Source organism: Patiria miniata, unplaced genomic scaffold (assembly GCF_015706575.1).
Source record: "Patiria miniata isolate m_02_andy unplaced genomic scaffold, ASM1570657v1 HiC_scaffold_3, whole genome shotgun sequence".
Lineage (NCBI taxonomy): Eukaryota > Metazoa > Echinodermata > Asteroidea > Valvatida > Asterinidae > Patiria > Patiria miniata.
The window spans coordinates 37,815,911-37,836,372 of NW_024037069.1; the positions used below are offsets into that span (position 1 = coordinate 37,815,911).

The 20,462-nt window shown below is 37.9% G+C and overlaps 1 protein-coding gene across 3 annotated transcripts in view; it reads left to right on the forward strand.

Moving 5' to 3' along the window:
- Positions 1–1,040: 1,040 nt before the first annotated feature.
- LOC119737078 (neurogenic locus notch homolog protein 2-like) overlaps positions 1,041–20,462 on the forward strand; it is a 67,008-nt gene continuing 47,586 nt past the window's right edge. Inside the window, exons 1-10 of one of the 3 annotated variants that reach the window (XM_038211162.1) lie at positions 1,041–1,614; positions 7,043–7,168; positions 8,139–8,492; positions 12,008–12,085; positions 13,337–13,450; positions 14,594–14,707; positions 15,559–15,672; positions 16,922–17,035; positions 17,436–17,549; positions 18,186–18,299. In XM_038211162.1, the coding sequence (XP_038067090.1) occupies positions 1,542–1,614; positions 7,043–7,168; positions 8,139–8,492; positions 12,008–12,085; positions 13,337–13,450; positions 14,594–14,707; positions 15,559–15,672; positions 16,922–17,035; positions 17,436–17,549; positions 18,186–18,299 (1,315 nt within the window). In that variant the 5' untranslated portion in view covers positions 1,041–1,541. Of the gene's footprint in view, positions 1,615–5,416; positions 5,520–7,042; positions 7,169–8,138; positions 8,493–12,007; positions 12,086–13,336; positions 13,451–14,593; positions 14,708–15,558; positions 15,673–16,921; positions 17,036–17,435; positions 17,550–18,185; positions 18,300–20,462 lie in introns of those variants that run through there. The other 2 variants (XM_038211163.1, XM_038211164.1) reach the window with 2 other exon arrangements.

Below are 20,462 nucleotides of genomic sequence, written 5' to 3' on the forward strand. Positions count from 1 at the left end.
TTTTTGTTTTTAAGCAAACCCTTGCCAAGTTTTGTTTGGAAATTTTTGAAGAAAAAAACTAACAAAAACTCTTAACCCTTTTTTGGTTTTAAAGTTTTGAAAAGAAAAAAGAAAAAGCAAACCCTTTACCGGTTACCTTTTTTAAATTTTTAAAAAGAAAAAAAGGAAAAACAAACCCTTTACCGTGCACCGTTTTGGAATCTGTGTTTTTTTAATTTGGCTTATCCTAGAAAATTGTTTCCTCGGAATATACAACATTCACTGAGCTAAAACTTCACCAGGTTGGTTGTCAAGCACCTTTGAGCACTTTTGTTGCTTCAAACGAAAGAAATGCACAAAAGAAAAATGATATATTCTACCTTTATATGCGTTCGATTAATAATCATTCAAATGACTAAACAAACCTTCAGTTCAGTTTATTTCAGTTCATTTATTTCCCCAGTGTTCACAAATAAATATATCAAAGTACTGCAATTACATGTTTAACGGATGCAAAAATTGTAGTGGAGCCCCTGATTAGAAGCAAAGCTTGTAAACACGACCCCGAGGCCTTCATTGAGGCACTGTCAGATTGTTTTTAATTTGGGGAGGAAGGAAATCATGTATTACACTGTAAACACGTTGGGCAAATGGGTTGATATGTAGACCAACGTTAGTCAACATATCAACAGGTTAAACTCTTGGGCAAAATCTTCCCAACTGTTGGGAAATGTTTACCCACATTGGGTTATTTCAAACCAATGTTGAGTAAAATTATATTGCACAACAGTGTTTAACCCAATTTTTTTTACAGTGTAGCTTAAGATATTCAAAATATTATGTGTAAAACACTGATATAACATGCAGACTAAAATAATCGGCAATATCGCTTGACAGTTGTTCCGCCCACCGTTACATTACAAGAAAGCTTACGCTTTTGTTGACAATCACTCAACCGTGAACAACCCCCTCAGCTAGCTCCACTGGCTAGCTCCCGTGTGGAAACCTTCAGTTCGATACCAATTTGAATGTGAATGGCGCTGTTATTGTACCGTCTTGGTTGAATGAATTGGTGGCATGGTTATCATGACGCTCAAGCTACTGTGTGCGCACGCTACAGGTCAAACGGGCAATGTATAATACGTCTGCATTTGGATTTGTAACCGTTTTTGTGAGGTAGAGAACTCGATTTTTCGTAGTCATTGGACCGGCAAGATTTGTTGTATTGAAGGTGTACTTGACTGAGGCGGAAATAAAGCCTTGAGCAGGGTCATGGAGCGTAGGAATCGTGAGAAATACGCCACAAGAATGTAACGCCGTAGTTGAGAGCAGACGTGTACATCCTCTCCCCATCAGTGAAAGTGTTGAGGCACCAACATTCAACGCGGCACATTGTTGTTGATGTTTTCTTTTAAACGTCTGTGGAAATAAGACAAGCCTAACGATAACCGACGACCAACGTCGGACTGACGAACGGGGGGAGAAATTGACTGATCTCCCCGTGTCTATTTTGCCTGGCGCCGCTCCGTTCATACTTGCCATATAAACACAGTTTATCGAAGATGGATATATCTGTGAGACTGATCGCAACAGTGTTTGGGGTATTTTTGCTTGCCGGAATCGTCAGAACACAAGGTGAGAAATCAATATACAATACGTTTTTAAAATTTCTATACGCTCTAGTTTCTCCTTGTTTAAAATTAGGTCAGTGGTCGCAAATATTGTTTGACAACTGAAATGATAAAATCAGGACGGATTTATTCCAGCATTTTTTATTCAAGAAACTCATGACAAGTGATGGTTTTAACATATTAACATATATTTTGCTGACAGAAGCAATGGAGATAATATTTATAGGCCTATATGCTGTTAGGCCTATAGGCCTAATCTGTTGATGGTAGATATGATACTTATTTTTCATGAAGGGAAAGGAAATTTACTTTCGTTATTCATGACTGTTTAAATCGTAATGCCCTTTGAGGTTTCTAATTGCGTCTAAGATGTTTAATAATCGCAAGTTATACAAATATGCATGAATATATATTTCTTCTTTGGACGAGAAATCATGCTGTGATTACCGGATTTCGGTCATCTTTAATACATGTATTAAGAAATGAATTCCTTTTAATATCAGCTCCTAATAACTCTGAACAACGAAATGAAAAGAATTATATTTGTATGGATTTGATAATAAAGACATATCCCTTATTTAATTTTGTGTTATCGGTTATATCTGTCCATGCATACTTGAACTCATCCGCTGTCAATAATTGAAGTTCTATCGCACTCAGCCCTTTCTTAGTTATTAGATCATGAAGGCATTATTTCCCTATTAACATGTCAGTTTCTCGGATAATACCATAAACACTTGAAAGGACCCGACATTCACTTTCGAGGTCATTTGTTAATTTGTTTTTTTCGCATTGACAAAATCGGAATTTTGACACCTTATAGCAGTATTGCCCGGTTGCATTGATTTCCTCATTGATGTTGACATTTAGGTTACATTTTGGTATTTTTTTTTATCTTTGACTATATGCTTAATTGCAACTTTGTAAAAAAAAAAACTGACTGCACTTATTGGTTTTAACGAAATGAAAATCACAAAAGAAGGCTATAAGTATAATCCCACTGCAGAAACATGCATGTGTGTGTATGTTCATTTACGAATAGGCTGACCTTTTGCACAACGCAGGTAAAAACACCTACTCATACGCTTTTCACCGAAATAAAGACAAACTATAGGTGGGCCCATGTCGATGGGTCAAGTTCATGGATGGCCAATGATTGCGCACAAAAACGCCCACTGATTGAAAAAAAGTGACCCACTCATAGATATATGCCGTTTTATATAAAGTAACTTCAATTTCAACTAATATGCAGGCATTACTTTAAAAAAAGATTAGACATCGTTATTCTGAGACTAAAAACTGTTTACTGAAACTCCGACACTCCTACGGAGGTTTTACAACAGTCAACAATTGGCGAAATAACCTCCTGAGCATGATGTTCTGACCTTGCTAAATTATCTAAGGAAATTAGTGAGTACCACGTTGAAAAGTTAAAACTGGAATTTTGATATATTTTTTGATAATGAAGTACATGTATTACAATGAGTAACTTGACGACCAGCATCAAAAGCAGCGCAGTGATTCGATTAGCGAATGGCTTTTCGCATTGTCCATGACCCCATTGAGTGTAGGTAGCACTGACTCATTGTGTGCTGGCTTACAATATCGATATTGATTTGCTTACATGTGATATATACAAACCGACTGCGCTGTATTATGTAGACACACCCAGCGGTGGCGCATTAAAGACGGAATACCCCAAAACAAACAATGTTGTCCATAAGCGATTTTTTGTGAGTGGATTTTAGTCAGAATGTAATATAAACATCGAACATTTGAAATATTTCATGCAACCATCAAAGTACAGTTCTAGTTCATTGCCAATATCAGATGTTTTGTATACATAGATACGTGTGGATACAGACAGACTACAAAATCACAATGATCTACTTCAAGCTTGTCTAACCGACTGCTTGTTTCATGTTAATCCCCGGGTTAGACGTTGTAAATTGAAAAGTGGTACTGACGAAATAAGTCCAAAGTTTGTACCCATCTTCAAGGATTCTGGCTGCCACCGGAAAAAAATCTACGTCTTTACTCATACATTTAAAGCCAGTTTTAAAACATGCATCGTTTTTCTTTAGATTCTTATAACAAATTTTGTAAAATCGAAAAAAAAAAAAATTATAGAACGGGGATTCGTGACGGAATTCGGAATGCGCATGGAAATTAATGGGAGTGCGACCTGGATATTCTATAATCCAGGAGAGCCTCAATATTACATGAGTGTACATGTTGGCTGTAATGAAGTGGGCCATTGTATTATTATGAATATCATCTACCACACCTGCCACTTACGACGCGTCTGTTTCATCATTATGCGACATCCAACGAAATAGCTTCCCGGTTGCTAGGCGACGGGTGCTCTTAATGAAAATGCCACTCTCGGGTGGTCTGCTGACTCTGCTCTACAGGGTGAGTAAAAAGAAACGCATCCCAACTGGCAGGACTAATTTTTGAATGAAGTTTTGCCTGCAGCACTTTCCAAATCCAGGATATGAAAGCCCAGTCATTAAGCATTCTTTTAGTGCAAGAATCAATCACTCATGTACTTTTCGAGTAACGGCATTTTGGACACAAACGCCGTTTTAAAGTTCTTTCCAGGGATCCGAGTAAGTGTTCTTTCAGCAAAACGAAAACAATTCTTATAGGGATGCATGTGAATTGTTTTCGTTTTGCTGAAAGAACGTGTACCTTTTTTGTGATCCGTGGAATGAACTTTAAAACGGTGTTCTTGTTCAAAATGCCGTAACTTGAAAAGTACATGAGTGATTTGAATGATTCTTGTGCTAAACGAAAGGTTATTAATTGGGCTTTCTTATCCTAGGTTTTGAAAGTGCTAAAGGCAAAACTTCATTCGAAAATTGGTCCTGCCATTTGGGATGCGGTTTTTTTTTACTCACCCTGTATAGCTTTGGGCGTGTAATATACATGCAGTACTAATAGGCCTAGTATGGTTTCATCCAGCTCAGCATTTTCTGAAAATCTGCACTGAGGTTGCAGTGCTGATCGACATTGAATTTTTATCGTTCTCACTTTTATCAGCCCTTTTTCTATGCCCTGTCAGTATGAGTAAAACAAAATTAACTTAAGTAAGTTCAAGGGCAGATCTGAAATCATGCACATTTTCGGGGCGAACCGGCCACTGAGCACGGCGGGTTGTTGCAAGTATGTTGCAAAATTCCAAAAATGTGGAGGGGGACCTCATTTTGACACTAGGGGGCGCCCCTTTCCCCTTTTTCAATATATTCCTCTTTTTCACATTAATTAGTGAAAACATCAAAGCCATTGTGGCTGGCGTTTATGTGACCTGCTGTCTGCTGAAGCTAAATGAGGAATGTTCCCCAAAACTGTGTTTTGAGTTATCAGCGTCTGAACTTGCCTATGTGTGCGGAAAATCTTGTCAAAATCGTTTTTGGAATTTTGAATTTTTGAGTAATCAGGGTATCTAAGATGCACACTGTGTATTTTTGTGGTGAAAAAAAATACCTCCAAAAGTGAAGGAAAAAAATGACGATTTCTGAAGTGTGTTAGTGTGAAGTTTTTTTCCCAAAATTGTCAGTAATTTCTTCTGGGAACAACAAAAATTGACCCAAGTTCACCGTGAAATTTGGCACGCCTAAGAGTCGCCGGCGGTGCCATGATTTTTTGAAAGCGACAAGAAACTGTCTTAAGGTTCTCTTTAAAGCGCTAAAGGGCGCTGTTGAGCCACGTAAACTGAAACTCGAAACAGTGCTGTGCCGGTGATCATTTTGTGGTAGGCCTAAAGCTCCATAATACTAATACTAATAGTAAAAGACTAACTAAAGACCACGGATCAAACTGAATGATAATTGCCTGCATTGTACCTGAAAAAGACCAGATGTTTGGAGTCTCTTTGTAACCTTTCTGACACCGTTCCATTGTGAAGTTAGTCGGTGATTTCATTCTCAATGTTAACGGCGAACGGTAAACATGGGCCGGGAGCCGGAGAGGCGGGGGGGGGGGGGGGTGTGGAAAAAATGTTGCAACCTGCCGCCACTTCAGCGGTTATGTACAATTATTAAGTCTATGGAGAGTCAAGAACATTTTCTAACTAAGTATTTCCTAACAAAATTGGAAATGTTTCTCAGTCCCAGATTTATGTTTTATCACTAGCATTTTTGCAATGACTAGCTGACTAGACATTCATTGAGATGATGCATGAAGAAAAAAGTGGTGTCACTCACTGTCAGGTCGCAACATTCTTTCCAAAACTATAGTGGTGTTCCCTACTTTTAATCAGAAGGCTGCTCGTGACGAGCAGCCTTCCGATTTCAGAAGGAGGTGTTCCCTAACGTGGCACATGTTCCCCCAGACTTTCCTCGTGCAGTGTTGCCAAACCTCTTCGTTTAGTCTTTGTTGACAAACTTCAAATTCATTCAGTTCAATACTGGCACTTTTACCTTTTATAATTCTTGCTGTTGCTTTTGGTCTATGGTAATCTGAGTACTTGGACCCAACTCAACTGCCTTTTTAACAGTCAAACGTGGTCTGGCGATAGGGTCCAAGTTAGACTGCTGCCTAGTCCGACAATTTGGGACTTTCAATACTGTGTATGAGAGTCCCAAAACTTAAGGTATTGAAAACATGCAAAACAAGAAAATAGACTGGCACCTAAAACAACCAGTCCAACACAGCTTCAGTACTGCATCAATCAACCATGCCAAAAGAATTTAAGAAACATGTGGCATGAAGCGGGAACTAGTCTCAATTTACTACACATTTCTCCATAGTCAAGCCACCAGACTATTGACACTGAATGAAGAGGTCAGTCTTTTCAAATAGTTGGACCATGGTTGGACATGTACCAGTCTAGTATTTAGCCCCATTTTGAAATCAGTTGACTTCCCTCTCATGTGTAAAATATTGAAGAAATGTCTCCTTTAAAAATTGAATTTGGTCTGCAAACTTGGTTGGTGAAATACTGAGGACATTTTCTTTGCCCCTGTGGAATTTATGGAGAAATTTGCTGGCTAAACTGTGAGTAAAGTGGGCCTGATTTAGTTTTGCACGTTTCAGAGCACTCCAGAGCCCTGTCTGACTGCTGCCATGGCGTCTGTTTTTTTTCAATGGGAAATTTTACTTTTCATACGGATCGTAAGTAAAGCGTAGTACATGTACCTCAATCTTAACCATCGATCTCTATTTGAGTTTCAGGTTGCGTATTTATAATTTAGTAATTCTGAGGCAGTTTTGAGGGAGAAATCTGATGTTTTTGTTGGCAAATGGATGGGGTTTAAATACCAGATACCATGGCAGCAGTCTAACTTGGACCCTAGTAATATCGCCAGACCATGTCCAAATGTTTAAAAAAGGTGATGTGAAGAGTCCTAGTTACTCGGACTAGGCCTGGCCTGTCAAGTGACTTGTTCATACCCCCCTTGTTTCAAACATTTTTTTCTCTAATTTAGGTGACTGTAATCCCAACCCGTGCCAGAACAACGCTTTCTGCGTACTTCAACAGAACAATCAGACATTCTGCGAGTGTGCGGGGGGTTACCATGGCGAGATGTGCCAGAATCCCCTACCCTCTAACCGTAAGTTGCACTTCTCTCTTGTTTTGTCAAATTTATGCAGAATTAACCCCTGGGGATAGTACATGTACATGTATCCTCAAATTCATGCAGTAAAATACTAGTACTTTTACCTTTTTAATGCTTGCTATTTAACCTCTGTAAACAATTTCGGTTTCATAAAAATTTAATCCGAAATTCAAAAACGGTGGCGTCCGGAAATTGGGCACAAATTGGCGGAGTGTTCCCTAACGTGGCACACTTGAATCAATCTTAAAAAATCCCAAATTAACATTTAAGAATTTCTGTAAACTTGATAAATTCTGATAAATAATTATTATCCTTACTTACATACCCAGCCAGATGTTTGTCAGAAAATTATTTTCTTATTTTTCGGGGCATTTTCAAAGAGTTCACTTTGCACTTGAAAATAAAATCGGAAAATCATGCCAAAATAAAAAAAAATTCTAACTTTGATACGGTAAATTAACTCGTGATTTATGAACAGGAATGTTTAGAACTTGATGAAATGTCACTTTATGTGAAATTTCAGTTCAAACTTTTGCTCTAGCTAGGCGCTACAGGCGAAAAATCAAAGTGCGCCACGTTGAGGGCCGCGCCACGTTAGGGTACATCAACAATAATTAACTGAGAAAATCCACAAAACCATTTAGGTCAAAGTGTTTCGACGGTTTTGGAAAAGTGTACTTGTACCGTTATGTACACGGTAGAGGGATGGTCGATCAGCAAAAACTGAAAATCTGATGTGAGGGAAAGAATGCAGACTATAAACACGCATACTTTATTTAAACTTCCAAATATTTGAACCAACAAAAAGCTATTAGAATATTTGTTTGTTGATCAAATATTCGGTATGTGTTCAGGACAGCCCTGATCATGTTGCATGATTTGTCCAACACAAAGTTACAAGGACAATGTCTGCATTTAATAGTTGTCTTTTAAATGATTTTTTTTCCAATTAATTTGAACATAGCACGCAAAAGCTGCAATGCGAACCAACAATACTTCTACGGCCTGACAAGAGGCTTTCTGACGTCGCCAAATCATCCGGAGAACTACACCAATAATCAGCTCTGCTGGTACTTTCTCGGTGTCGCAGACGCCAACAAGTTTCGGCTGAACTTCCACGTTTTGGATTTTGAAGAAAATAAGGACTTTATAAAGTTTGGAGGTGGGCCAGTCGTTGATGAGAATGCGGTAGTGTCGTACGACGGTCTGCAAGACCCTCCGCCAGGCCCTCTGGAAATCACCGGGAACAAGGTGTGGATCCGATTCGAAACAGACTTGAACGTTGTCAGGTCGGGGTTCAATATCAGCTGGGTTGTAGGTGAGTCACAGTTGCTAACATCTTTATGTATTCGCTTGTTTGCACTCGTGGTCACGTTCACTGACCATTATGGCCTGAAATCCCTGAACATTTTATGTTTTAGATTGTTTACTTAAATCCTATTTCAAAGGTCTGGTTGAAAGGATACTTACCTAATGTCTCACGTTCCTGAGAAAAGAGGGAAAATCTGAGTACATGATTTACATCGGACGCGGCAGACATTTTGTGGACATTTCCATGTTCATTCCATGTACGGAACACGTTCTGTGTGTGTCACATAATACACACGCCACCAACACAAATGTTGTTTCTCATGCGTCCGCAGAATACGAAACACTGTACAGCAGGATTCACAACTAACATACAACATAAATCTCGATTTTTGAGAATCACAATTTTAACTCCCAAAATTTGTTCTGGCATGTTTCTGGCAGGAATAGCCCCCACAAAACACCTAGTTTTTAAAGGATGGTTGTGTGGACGTTTATCCTTTATGCTCTTTTCAATTAATATCATTTTATGAACATGCGTTTTGTAGCCCAATTTGGCGCATCGCAGGACGTAATGTCCCTTTAACTCGTTTGCATGCACGTACACATTTCAACCACCACTGACATTATTTCCAATTGCAGATGAAGGCTGACACATGGATGTATGTAAAGCATGTTTTGGTGTGTTTCGAATATCTCTTCTTCTATAAATTTGGAATGCACAGTGTGACATTTTTCCTGTCCCTGTTACCTTGGTACTTGATCATTTGCCATTCAAGTATCATTAAGAATGACTTCAAATGATTTTTAATATGTTGTGTAGGTAGTTTGCTATTCATAATCACTCTGGGAGGACGACTGCATTAAAGCCCTTAAGAACCATGACTAAAGTGCTTGCAAAGTCTCTGCCAAAGTTGAATTCCAATCGCATGATTAAACCTTAAGGTGACATTCCTGTCAGTTTGTGATTGTGCATTCATCCGACGCTTTCGCGCCCAGACTATATCCTACAGGCTTGGCCCTTAAAATATGATCCATTGTGAAAGTGCCCCTCCTTTTCACCATTGTAACGCGAGCGTTGCAAGTTCACATTGATGTATTTTTTCTTGGTTGTAAAGAAGGAAATATGAAAACATTGTACAAGGACATGGATGTGTTCGAAAGTTTTTTTTCTTTGATAATTAGTTTAAGATCAAAATGAACAGGACCAATTGCTGTTGAAACATGTTTAGCAGATAAGAAAATCTTGTGGTATCAGGGTTGGCGCGGCCTGGAAAAACACAAGCCTGAAAAAGTCATGGAATTTCATTTTCAATTTCCAGGCCTGGGAAAGTCTATCATGGAAATGCACGCATGTAAAAATGACAGAAGTCATGGAATTTTGTGAGGCCCAATTTATTTAAAAATTTGAACTTTTCCATATTCATAATATTACTTGAGCATCAGAAATGTGATTTTTATATCCCACAAAATGTGACAAATTTCGTTGATACAATCAGTTTGATTTGAAAGACATTTAGTTGCTTTGTTTTGTTGTTTTTCTGTTTCATGGGATAAGTGTTGCAGTTTTGATCTACATTTTTATAAACTAAGTCATGGATTTTCATAATGTGGTCGTGGAAAGTCATGGGGTTTTAGTGATCTAAAGGTGACATAGGAACCTGCTACATGTACATGTATCTGTTAGATACAATTTCAGACAAGTTTGCTTGTCAACCATGTCTGAACAATCACAGATATAAAATGTACGGTATGCTCTAAGCTTAAAACACAATAAAATTCTCCTTACAAAACTGCTTGTTGCATCTCAATGGGAACTTCCGTTTACAAGCTATGGCTGTTTAAGGCCAACAAAAAATAATAGTTCTGCTTCCAGTTTCCCTACCTACCCTATTCTGACAGCCCCTACCCTAATTTTTATGGGGAAAAATGAGAAGAAGAAAAACTCAAACCATCAATTTCTACCTTTCACCCTCGACAACACACAGAAGCCTCCATATGATTGTACATGTATACACAAAAAAATGGCACAAAAAAATTATTTTCGTACCTACCTACCCTATTTTCAAATGCCATGTTATCGGAAGCAGAACTATTTTTTTTTTTTTCGGTCTAAGTTCGCATTTATCAAACATGTCCAAAAAAGTAAAATACTGAGAAAACTGCCTTTCGAGTTTCGACTGACTTCATGAAAATGGAAGATGCCAATTGGTTTATCCTAAAACAATATTTTATTCCACGATTTTTATACTATTTCTTTAAAATATGTGTAGTAGTCATTTCAAAGATTACAAATATCAATGAATCTAAAATTAAAAAAAAATCCGCTTGTTTGTCTTTCTCTGCATTTATTTCCACTTCGGCCTGTGTGCAATTCCTTCTGGGTTGGGGTAAAAAAAAGCTGTGAGTCAGTCTGTGTAGGATTGAATGACTGATTGAGGATCAAGGGCTGTGGCCTAGGCTGCTCTGTTCCGATTGCATGCACTGACCATGACCTAACCAAGCCTTTGATATTTACAAGAAAGGCTAGGCGTACATGTGTACTTTTGTACCTTTTGTCATGGTTGTAGTTTACCTTCAGTAGGGCCTACATGTACATGTACGGTAATTACTCCCATTTTTGCAGGAAATTGTACACCATTGTGCAAGAACCAAACTACAATGTAGTTTCTTTGTGGTTAAAAAAAGTGTGGTTAAAAATTTTTTTTACACTTATTCAGATGCAGATTTGTCAGAATTCGAGAGACATGTTTAAATTGTTTTAAACATAGACACTACAGCACTTTGTTGTACAGATATGATGAAAACAACGCTGAAAATAAAGCCTAAACTAAGACATTGTGATGATTGAAAGAAAGATGGTCAAAAACCAGTTTTTCCACACGCAAGTCTATGAGATATGGTCAACATAATAGCACTGCATGCGCACACAAAGAACCGCAATGATATGTAATTAAGTCTTAATCTGAAAAATCTGCGTCTGAAAAGATGTCAACTTTTTGTTGGACCACTCTGTACTTAATGTAACTTTACTGGGTATCACGCTCCATGTAAAGTAATAAGGGGCTGTACTCCATTTTTATAAAGTCTTTGAAATCATCCAAAATCTGGTAGATTTTATAGGCCCGCGAGGGTAGGGGTTTAGTGGAAAGAGAGAATATGCATTTTTAAAGCTTTTGTTGTTTGTTTCTCTACTTTTACATACTTTTGAATACTTTTTTTTTGTGAGGATGTTCGAAAAATATCCTGTCATCTACAATTTTTTTTGTCACCATGAAAAAGTTGGGGGGGGGGGGGAAGATTCAATAGCCCATCCCCTGGTCAAAAAGATGGGGGGGGGATATATATATCCCCATTCCTCCAGGATTTACGCCCCGGGTTTGCAAGTACGTCATTGCTGTCTGACAATTAATGACAACAGTTTTTGTTGGTAGGCCTAATTATTGAAGTCAAGATTATTTTTTTTATATAAACATTAGTGTGATTTGAGTAAAAACATAATTGTGATTTGAATATCCATTTCAGATGGTGACGAGTGCAAAGTTGACCCCTGCGCACCAGGAGAAATTTGCTTTGATGAGGAATACTCCTACAGATGTCAAGGTACCAGACTTGCAAGGAAATAAGTACATGTATCTCATGTGTGGCGCTGCTGGCGCATAATCCTTGAATGTAGGGAGTTGGTACTTGACCACGATGAAAGCATTTACACTAGAATTGGGAAATGTATCGACCGTTGCTATACCTTTTGCTGGGTCTAATTTGTTTACCCTGGTTTTATTGGGTCCTGCATCCATTACAAATCATTGAATAAAGTTAAAGTGAAATTCACTAGTGAAATGTACATTAAAGAGAATATAGGCCTACAACATTTGCAAACATCGAAAAACAAAACTACCATTTTTTTACGAAATACCTTACTAGGATGTTGGTAAATGGCATCCTGTAAAAGTTATGGCACCTGGTGTGAAGTCATTATCAAGAAAATTTGTATTTTTGTATCAATTTCCAACGGTGGTCGGTTTGAAAAACCTAACTATATTTCAACTACTGCTCCAAATTTACCACAATTTTAACCCCTCAATTAGTTCATTTCTGAAAATTACAGCAAGAGCCAATGATGTACATTCCCTTTAATGGTGAAACAAACATCGGTACTTACAATACAAGAACTTTGCATGCGACAGTAGAGGGTGCTTCCTGAACACTTTTGGAGAGCTGCTGAATTGAGTTGGACATAATGCGACCACGAAATGGTCAGTGCGTGTATGCTGTGAATCAGTGAGGTCTTCACATGAGCATCATGCGTCGTCAGCAGTGCATTGATATGTCATATGTCACACAGAGACAAGTGGTCTTCCCCAATTCTGCCCATGTTACCGTTGAGGCGTACACATGCAAAAATGAGCTTGACAGATAATTTAGCAGAATTAATCTTTTTAGCAGATTTCTAGCCGAAAATTTCTGTAAAATTGGTGATTGTAATTACAAAAATAGAAATGAATAGTTCTGAAAAAGCTTCAATGTGAGGTTCCCTGGCGTGTATTAGTACACAGTAAATAGACCATTACAAGCCAGGCTACCGTATATACACGTGCAATTTTTTGTTGTTTAATTTTAACGAAATTTTAGGATTTTTTGACTTTCATTTGGTGTAAGACAATTTTATAACATCTGCACGTGAGTACAAGTGTTTATAATGTATTTCTTGTAATAATTAATAGGCGATTTAGCAGATTTGTGTTAAATCTAGCAGATCTTTGAAGTGCATCTAGCAGAATTTGGCCAATACCTTACGGTCACCCTGCTTGTTATGGCTCAGAAATTGAACAAGTAATTCCTTTCTACTTGCAGCTATAAATGAATGCGAAAGTGCTCCGTGTCGGAACAATGGTACCTGCGTGGACGGAGTCCTTAAATTTGAATGCGTGTGCCCACCAGGGTATGAAGGAGTCACATGTGATACACGTAAGACCTTTGACATATGAACTTTATGGTCACGTCTGGATCTAAGTTATTCTTGTATAAAAAAAACTTACAAATGCAAAATGCCTGCAACCATGCTTTTGGAGGATAATTTTTGTGTTATTCGCACCAGAGTTATACATGTTTATTGGTATAGGTTTGCAGAAACCCCATGTAATGGACCATTATCATGTTGCGGCCATCTTGATTTTTTTCCCATTCAAATCAATGTAACCAAAGCGAGGCTGGATGGAAAAATAGTCTGGTTCCTTTTTGCACAAAAACATTATCATTCAGTACTGTTATTGGATACAGGGAACATGACTGAAATGGTGGCAGCATGATAAAGGTCTACAATCCTCAACGTTATATCATGTCTTGGATATTATAATTTCATTGGTGTACCGGTAGAACTACCACACATCCAGTCTGTAAAAATGACTGTTACTTCATATACACTGTGTTGTGTATAAATTACCTCATATATATCGTGTTGGATATAAATGATCTCATATACACCGTGTTGCATATATTGCGCGCACATGAAGGGTGCGTGTGTAGGGCCGTCCTACATGCCTCACAATAGATACCTTCAACCTCTCAATCTTATATCTGGAAAGAAAGCTTACAGCATCAAAAGGTGTATATGATGGTTTATTTTATTTTTTGAAAAGTGAGTTCAATTTTTTTTTTTTTTAATCTTTCTTAATTTTTATGTTAAAAAAAATGGAAAGAATGTTGCAACCTGATGCTACATGTACTTCGGCGGTTGTTTACAAAGTCTATGGGGTGTCAAAAAAAAAATTCTAAGTATCTCCTAACTAAACTGGAAATGTTCCTCAGTCCCAGATTCATGTCTTATCAGTATTTTTGCAATGACTGACGTTCATTGAGATGATATATGAAGACAAAAGCAGCGTCAGGTTGCGACACTCTTTAAAAAAACAATTTGTTAACTGTTATGATGTGAGATATGTCGTTAATCCAGCGTAGCACCCCCCCCTCCCACTTTGCCCTGGTTGCTATCTCCCCTTGGGCGTTCCAAACATCATATCCCACATCACAGCAGTCAACACTTGTTCAATGAGAAACAGCTATCAATCAGAGAACCATGCAAAAAAAATTTGGTACCATATCATTTGACAGTTATTAACCGCTGCGATAACAACCCATGTATGAATGGAGGCATCTGCATCAACCAGCCGACATTCTACATTTGCCAGTGTGTCAATGGCTACACCGGACCTCAGTGCTTACAGGGTAAGTTTACACTTCAGACGGAGGCCATCTTGGTCAAGCGCCCTGAATCCACTATGTGGATCATGTGTGGTTTTGCCACAATCTTGGAGTCACCAGTCTAATTTAATTTTTCTGAGCCGAAAGAGAGTTGGAAGTATGTATGAGTACAAATAAAGTGGAAAAAACAACAACTGGGACAACTTTTTCATTTGATTTAATGTGGAAATTATGTGGAAATTATGTGGAAATTATGTCAAAAAAGTTAGTAGTCTTGGCAAAATGAGACAAACGTGGGCACAGGCAGTAGTAGAGGAAAATGCCAAAAAAAAAGTGGTGTTTTGGGGTTTTTTTTATTTTCTGATTTATTGATATTTGTAATTTTTGATAGATCTACTACACATATTTTAAAAGAAAAAAGTATTAAATTGTGGAGTAAAAGAGTTTTTAAAGAAAAATAATTTGCATCTTTCATTTTCACGAATACAAAACTTAAACTTTCATGGCCTTTTTCTCAGTATTGTACATTTTGACATGTCGTTAAATGTAAACTTTAAGGAGCCATAACTTGTCAACAGAATGTCTGATTGAAGTGTAACAAACAGCATTGTAAGGAGAATTGTATTCCCTTTCCTAATACCACTAAACCCTCATTTAGACCTGTGCCCACTGATTTTTTTATTGTGTTTACAGATCAATTGTCTGCAATATGAGTTGGGGGGGGGGAGGTTCTCAAGTCTTAAAGAGAATTTTTTTTTTTAAGAGAGTGGAGGTGTAAGAAACACCCCCACCAGTATAACTACTTTTGCTTGGTTGCACTTGACCTAATTGAAGTGTAACTTTCATTAATTTTTTAATTTGATTTGCGTTTACAGATCAGGATGAATGCGCCAGCAACCCATGCTCAGTTAATAGTAACTGTATCAATGGGCGCAACAACTATACGTGCGATTGCTTTCCTGGTTACACTGGCATCAACTGTGGAACAGGTATGTGCAGGGATCAGAATAGAATTCACTATTTGGCTTAATGTGACGTCATATTTTGAGAGGCATGCAGCCCATAGTTGTGTACCAAATGCATATATCTATTTCTTATCGCTCAGTTTATTTGAAAAATTGGTAATAGGTCTCGTTCAAATGACGTCATTTCCTACAGACATCCACGTGCATTGGCATTTTGAGCGTCAACTTACACAACGCGCATCGACTGCATTGTATTTTGAACACATTTCGAGCAACAAGTGCGCGTGTGTGGAACATTTTCAACACTGCGCAACGCGTGCTTAATTGCATGCTTGATTGCGTAAAATACGCAGTTGCAGTTCTCCTACAGATGGCCGTCATTGAACGAGCCCTATAGAAAGCCATATCCTCTCTGAGTGATCCCCGTGTGCTATTTCCCAGGTTTGCAGCATTGCTTATGTTCCTAGCATCGTGATATTGGGCATGATCCCTGCCTACATATCATGTATGGGTTTATGGCTTCTGACCAGCGCCCCTTGAACAAAGACACTGACATACTGGGGAACCACTAACATAGGGCTGGATAGCTCAGTTGGTAGAGTGCAGGACCTGCAATCTCTAGGTTGCAGGTTCTAACCCCGCTCCAGTCAATTTCCGTGTTGGACGTAAAAAGAATCAACTGCACTTATGTGTAAATTTAAACCTCCAAATGGCTGGATTGGCGGTTGGAATTTTGAAAGTTATCAGCAATGCTTTTATAGCAAATACATTGCAGGAACCCTGATGTCCTAAATGTGACCTGTTCTGTCAAAAGCAGACACTTCTGGGCAGAGGTTGAAATTGAGATAGGGCCAAAAAACGCTGAGGGGTGATTTTTTTCCATTTTCTAATTTTTGCATATTTGTAATCCTGAGCATGTCTAAAATATACTATAAAAGTTTGAAACACCTAATTTGATCTCTAATTATAGTATTTTTGATGATTTTTTAAGGTATATCAGTAAAAGAAATTACTGGTTTGTGACGTTCGTGGCCATTTTCTCTGTTTTCTACTTTTCGACACAATGAACTTCAAAATAGCATAACTCTGCCCAGGAATGACCGGTTTCAAAAATTAAACCACCTATTAAAAGGAAACAGAACATATTTTAACAATATGCAAAAACCTCATTTTTGACTTTATGCCCAGAAAAGTCTGATTTTGACAGAACAGGTCACAATGTGAATTGACAATTTTTTAGCATTTTGCTCTATTTTTTCACACTGACCCACAGATATCAACGAGTGTTTTTCCAATCCGTGCATGAACGGAGGCGTGTGTACCAACCTTATCAATAGCTACAGCTGTTTCTGCCCTCTGGGGTTCACAGGATCCCGGTGTGAGACAGGTAGGTCTGGGGTTAGACTGAAGACTTTTTTGTTTTGCCAGTCAGAAATATTGGCACAAAAAAATAAATCTTGACTTTTCGTTTGGGAGAGGGGGGAGGGGGCAGTTGCATCTAAACGCCCATGAAATCCCAGCCTGTGGCCCTTCTTAATACAATTTGAATACTTTCTTAAAAGTAACATCTTTGAATACATGTGATTTCATCATGAAAAAGATGTGAATTCATAAAATTGAAAAAACAAATAATAGATACATTTGTTTTTGACCGCTTTTCACACAGGTGCTTCCAATGGCTTGTATCACTGAGAGTGGTCTTCAATAACATATTTAATCGTCGTGGTTGTAAAATCCATACAATTTTACTTTGTCCTACCTTCTTTTCTAACTTCTTTGACTTTCAGATATCAATGAATGTAGCAGTGTTCCGTGCCAGAACCAGGGCCGCTGTACGGATCTGGTCAATGAGTACCGGTGTACTTGTGCCCCGGGCTTTAGCGGCCCACAGTGTCTAATAGGTAACCAGTCTGGCTCGCAAATAACTGGGAGCACTTTTTTATCAACTTTAAAAGAACAAATTTAGCCTGTGTCCAGCCAACCTGGCTTATCAAACTAGTATTTACATGTTATATCCAGTTTTCATGGCATGGAAATGTTTCTTTACACACATGCAGAATGCCAGTGCATTGCAGTTCAGAAAATCACCAATTTTTTTGAGTCAGTCAAAAGAGAACAGTTAGTTGACAAGCAGGATAGTTGTTGTTGAGCTTAATATTATCGGCTAAAAAATGTCAGAAAATCTTTGAAATATCTGACTGTAAAACGTTGGCATGAAGCTGCAAACATTTTCCTTTTTTTAACAGACATGTGAAGCTTAAGGTATAGTTATAGATGACCAACAATTAGAAAATGCAAAAAGGAAACCGCAATTAGAAAAGCCTATTTAATTGAGTTCCTTTTCTTATGCTTCCAAAGCAGTGGCTACATCTATTATCACCATATTCCCATGAACTTGTCATGGATGTAGACCTAGACAACAGCTCGAGACATGAGATTCAGTCGCAACCTCATAGTGTTCAGGAACTCATGAATTATTCATCTTTATCATTCAGAAGATATGAATAATTCATATATTTTATCACGCCCCCCAATAGACATCAATGAGTGTTCTCCAAACCCCTGCATGAATGGTGCTACCTGCACAGACTTCATCAATAGGTTTGAGTGCCGCTGTGCTCCTGGATACACGGACACCGTCTGCGGAACTGGTACCCTGCCATCACATTTATTCCTCACTGCTAACGTTTCACCGTTGCTTCGTTACTAACATGCTTTCATTCAGTTCATAGCTTTGGTAAATCTGGTAAATCTGCACAAAAGATCAATCTTCAATGAACATTAGTTGATAAAAACTGAAAAAGACAACTTTGTACTTTTGTGTTTACGTACTTACGTTGAATCAGCATACAAATATGGAAAGGATTTTAGTCAAACTAGCATACATACTTGGAACACAAATCTTTTTATTGGAGCCATGTTTTTCACCATCAGCTTGGTCCATTCACCTTATTAATGAAAATGTTTCCTGTTTAACAACAATTTAAAGTACTAACAATTTTCTGCAGCTCGATGAAATCGGCTCAAATCTTCAAACAACAGATATGACCCTTTAATAGCTAACGTACTAACTATTCATGCTTTTACGTGCAGTGCGGTTGCATTTGAAATCAGAATCTGTGACCTATTCTATCAAATTGAGAAGATTGTTTACATTAAAAGAGTCCAGTATGATATTTTTATTGTCAAGCTCTAGCGTTGGCGCAGAAACACGTGCTGTCATTATTTTTATACCATTTTAAAGCCTGGAAACTGAACTTTATCCCTGGTGAGTACTGCTTTGATATTTAAAAGAGTTTTAAGATTATTCATGTTCAAATAAAGGCATGTCGAAAACAACCGATTTGAAGGAAAATCAATAATGCGGTACATCAGATGCAAACTCGAGTCACACTTGGAGCGCGCTGTTTGAATAGGTACATACTTGCACGTGAATTTCAAAATTGAACTTGAAACAAAGAACAATATTGTGAATTCATTTAAGGTGTAGTCTACCTGGATCGAAAAAAATACAAAACACAGAAAGTAAAAGGAAACGAGATCGTCACATCATGAACATGATGAACCGTTTCCACATTAGACAAAATTCGCATGATTGAGTTTAATTGAAATCAGTTGAGTTTGTTTTTGACATGCCGTTATTTGAACACAAATCATTTCAAAATCCTTTTGTAAATCAAACCAATACTTACCAGGGATAAGTTAAAATTCCAAGCTTTAAAATGATATAAAAATAATGGCAGTACGTGTTTCCGCGGCGACGCTAGAGCCTCGCAAAAGATGTTGGGGGTATTTTGGAACGCGCTGTTTAAAATCTTGAACGTATTATCTTCCAGGCATGCAACTTTTCCTCGGATCTGCTGATTTTCTCTTTCTTAACTTCCCATGTGTGCCATTAAAAATAGAAAAACTCTGCACAAAGTCTTAGAAAGATTTGAATTTTCTCTTTTTTTTGTGAGATCCCAGTTGCATGCCTGACCTTCCGAGCAGATCAATTTGACTTTACAAAATTCTGAAGAGGACTGTCTGGCTTTCAGTATTGTGTACAAGGGAGTCTCTGAATCGCTGAGTTTGATAGAATCGGTCACAACAGTCTCATTTTGACATTGACTTTGTAGACAAATCCAGGCATATGATCACTGTAGATTTACACAAGGCCCCCTTCAATGGAGAAACCTAAACAATAGCTAGCACAATGCTTTGGCCATTGAAGGGGGCCTTCATGATAGAATTGATAGCTTGCCCGGATTGGTTTATATACAAGGTGAGTCAAAAAACACGAAACCCAAATGTCAGGACCATGGTCCCAACATTTGGGTTTCGTTTTTTTTTTACTCATCCTGTATTCTTTTCATTACTAACCTACTTTTTCACCATCAAACAAAAGGTTTCATGTACTATACAAATTTCCCATAAAGGGTTAAAATTAGGACATGTAGGGCTGCACTCTGGCTGAGTGACGTCTTTTCTTTATAAAAAAAATTAGTAGCTGCAACTCCTTGTTCCAGATGTTGGACTTCGGGGCATCCTTTTCAGTACTAATGATTTTATTTAACTCCGCACATTTTGAAATTTTCGACTTGTTTATTTTAACACATCAACACCAACCAACAGACTTCTGTTTTAAAGACATATAGAATCATTTGCACTAATCCCAATAGTAACCTACCAAATCGTTATAAAAATATCTTATTTGTGTTAAAGATCGTACTGGTACTACACACCTTGTGAAATTATTCCGCCTGGCTTGCTGTCATTTAGAAGAAATATCAAGCAATGTAGGTGATCTCCAACGATCAGTCAATTGACTGATC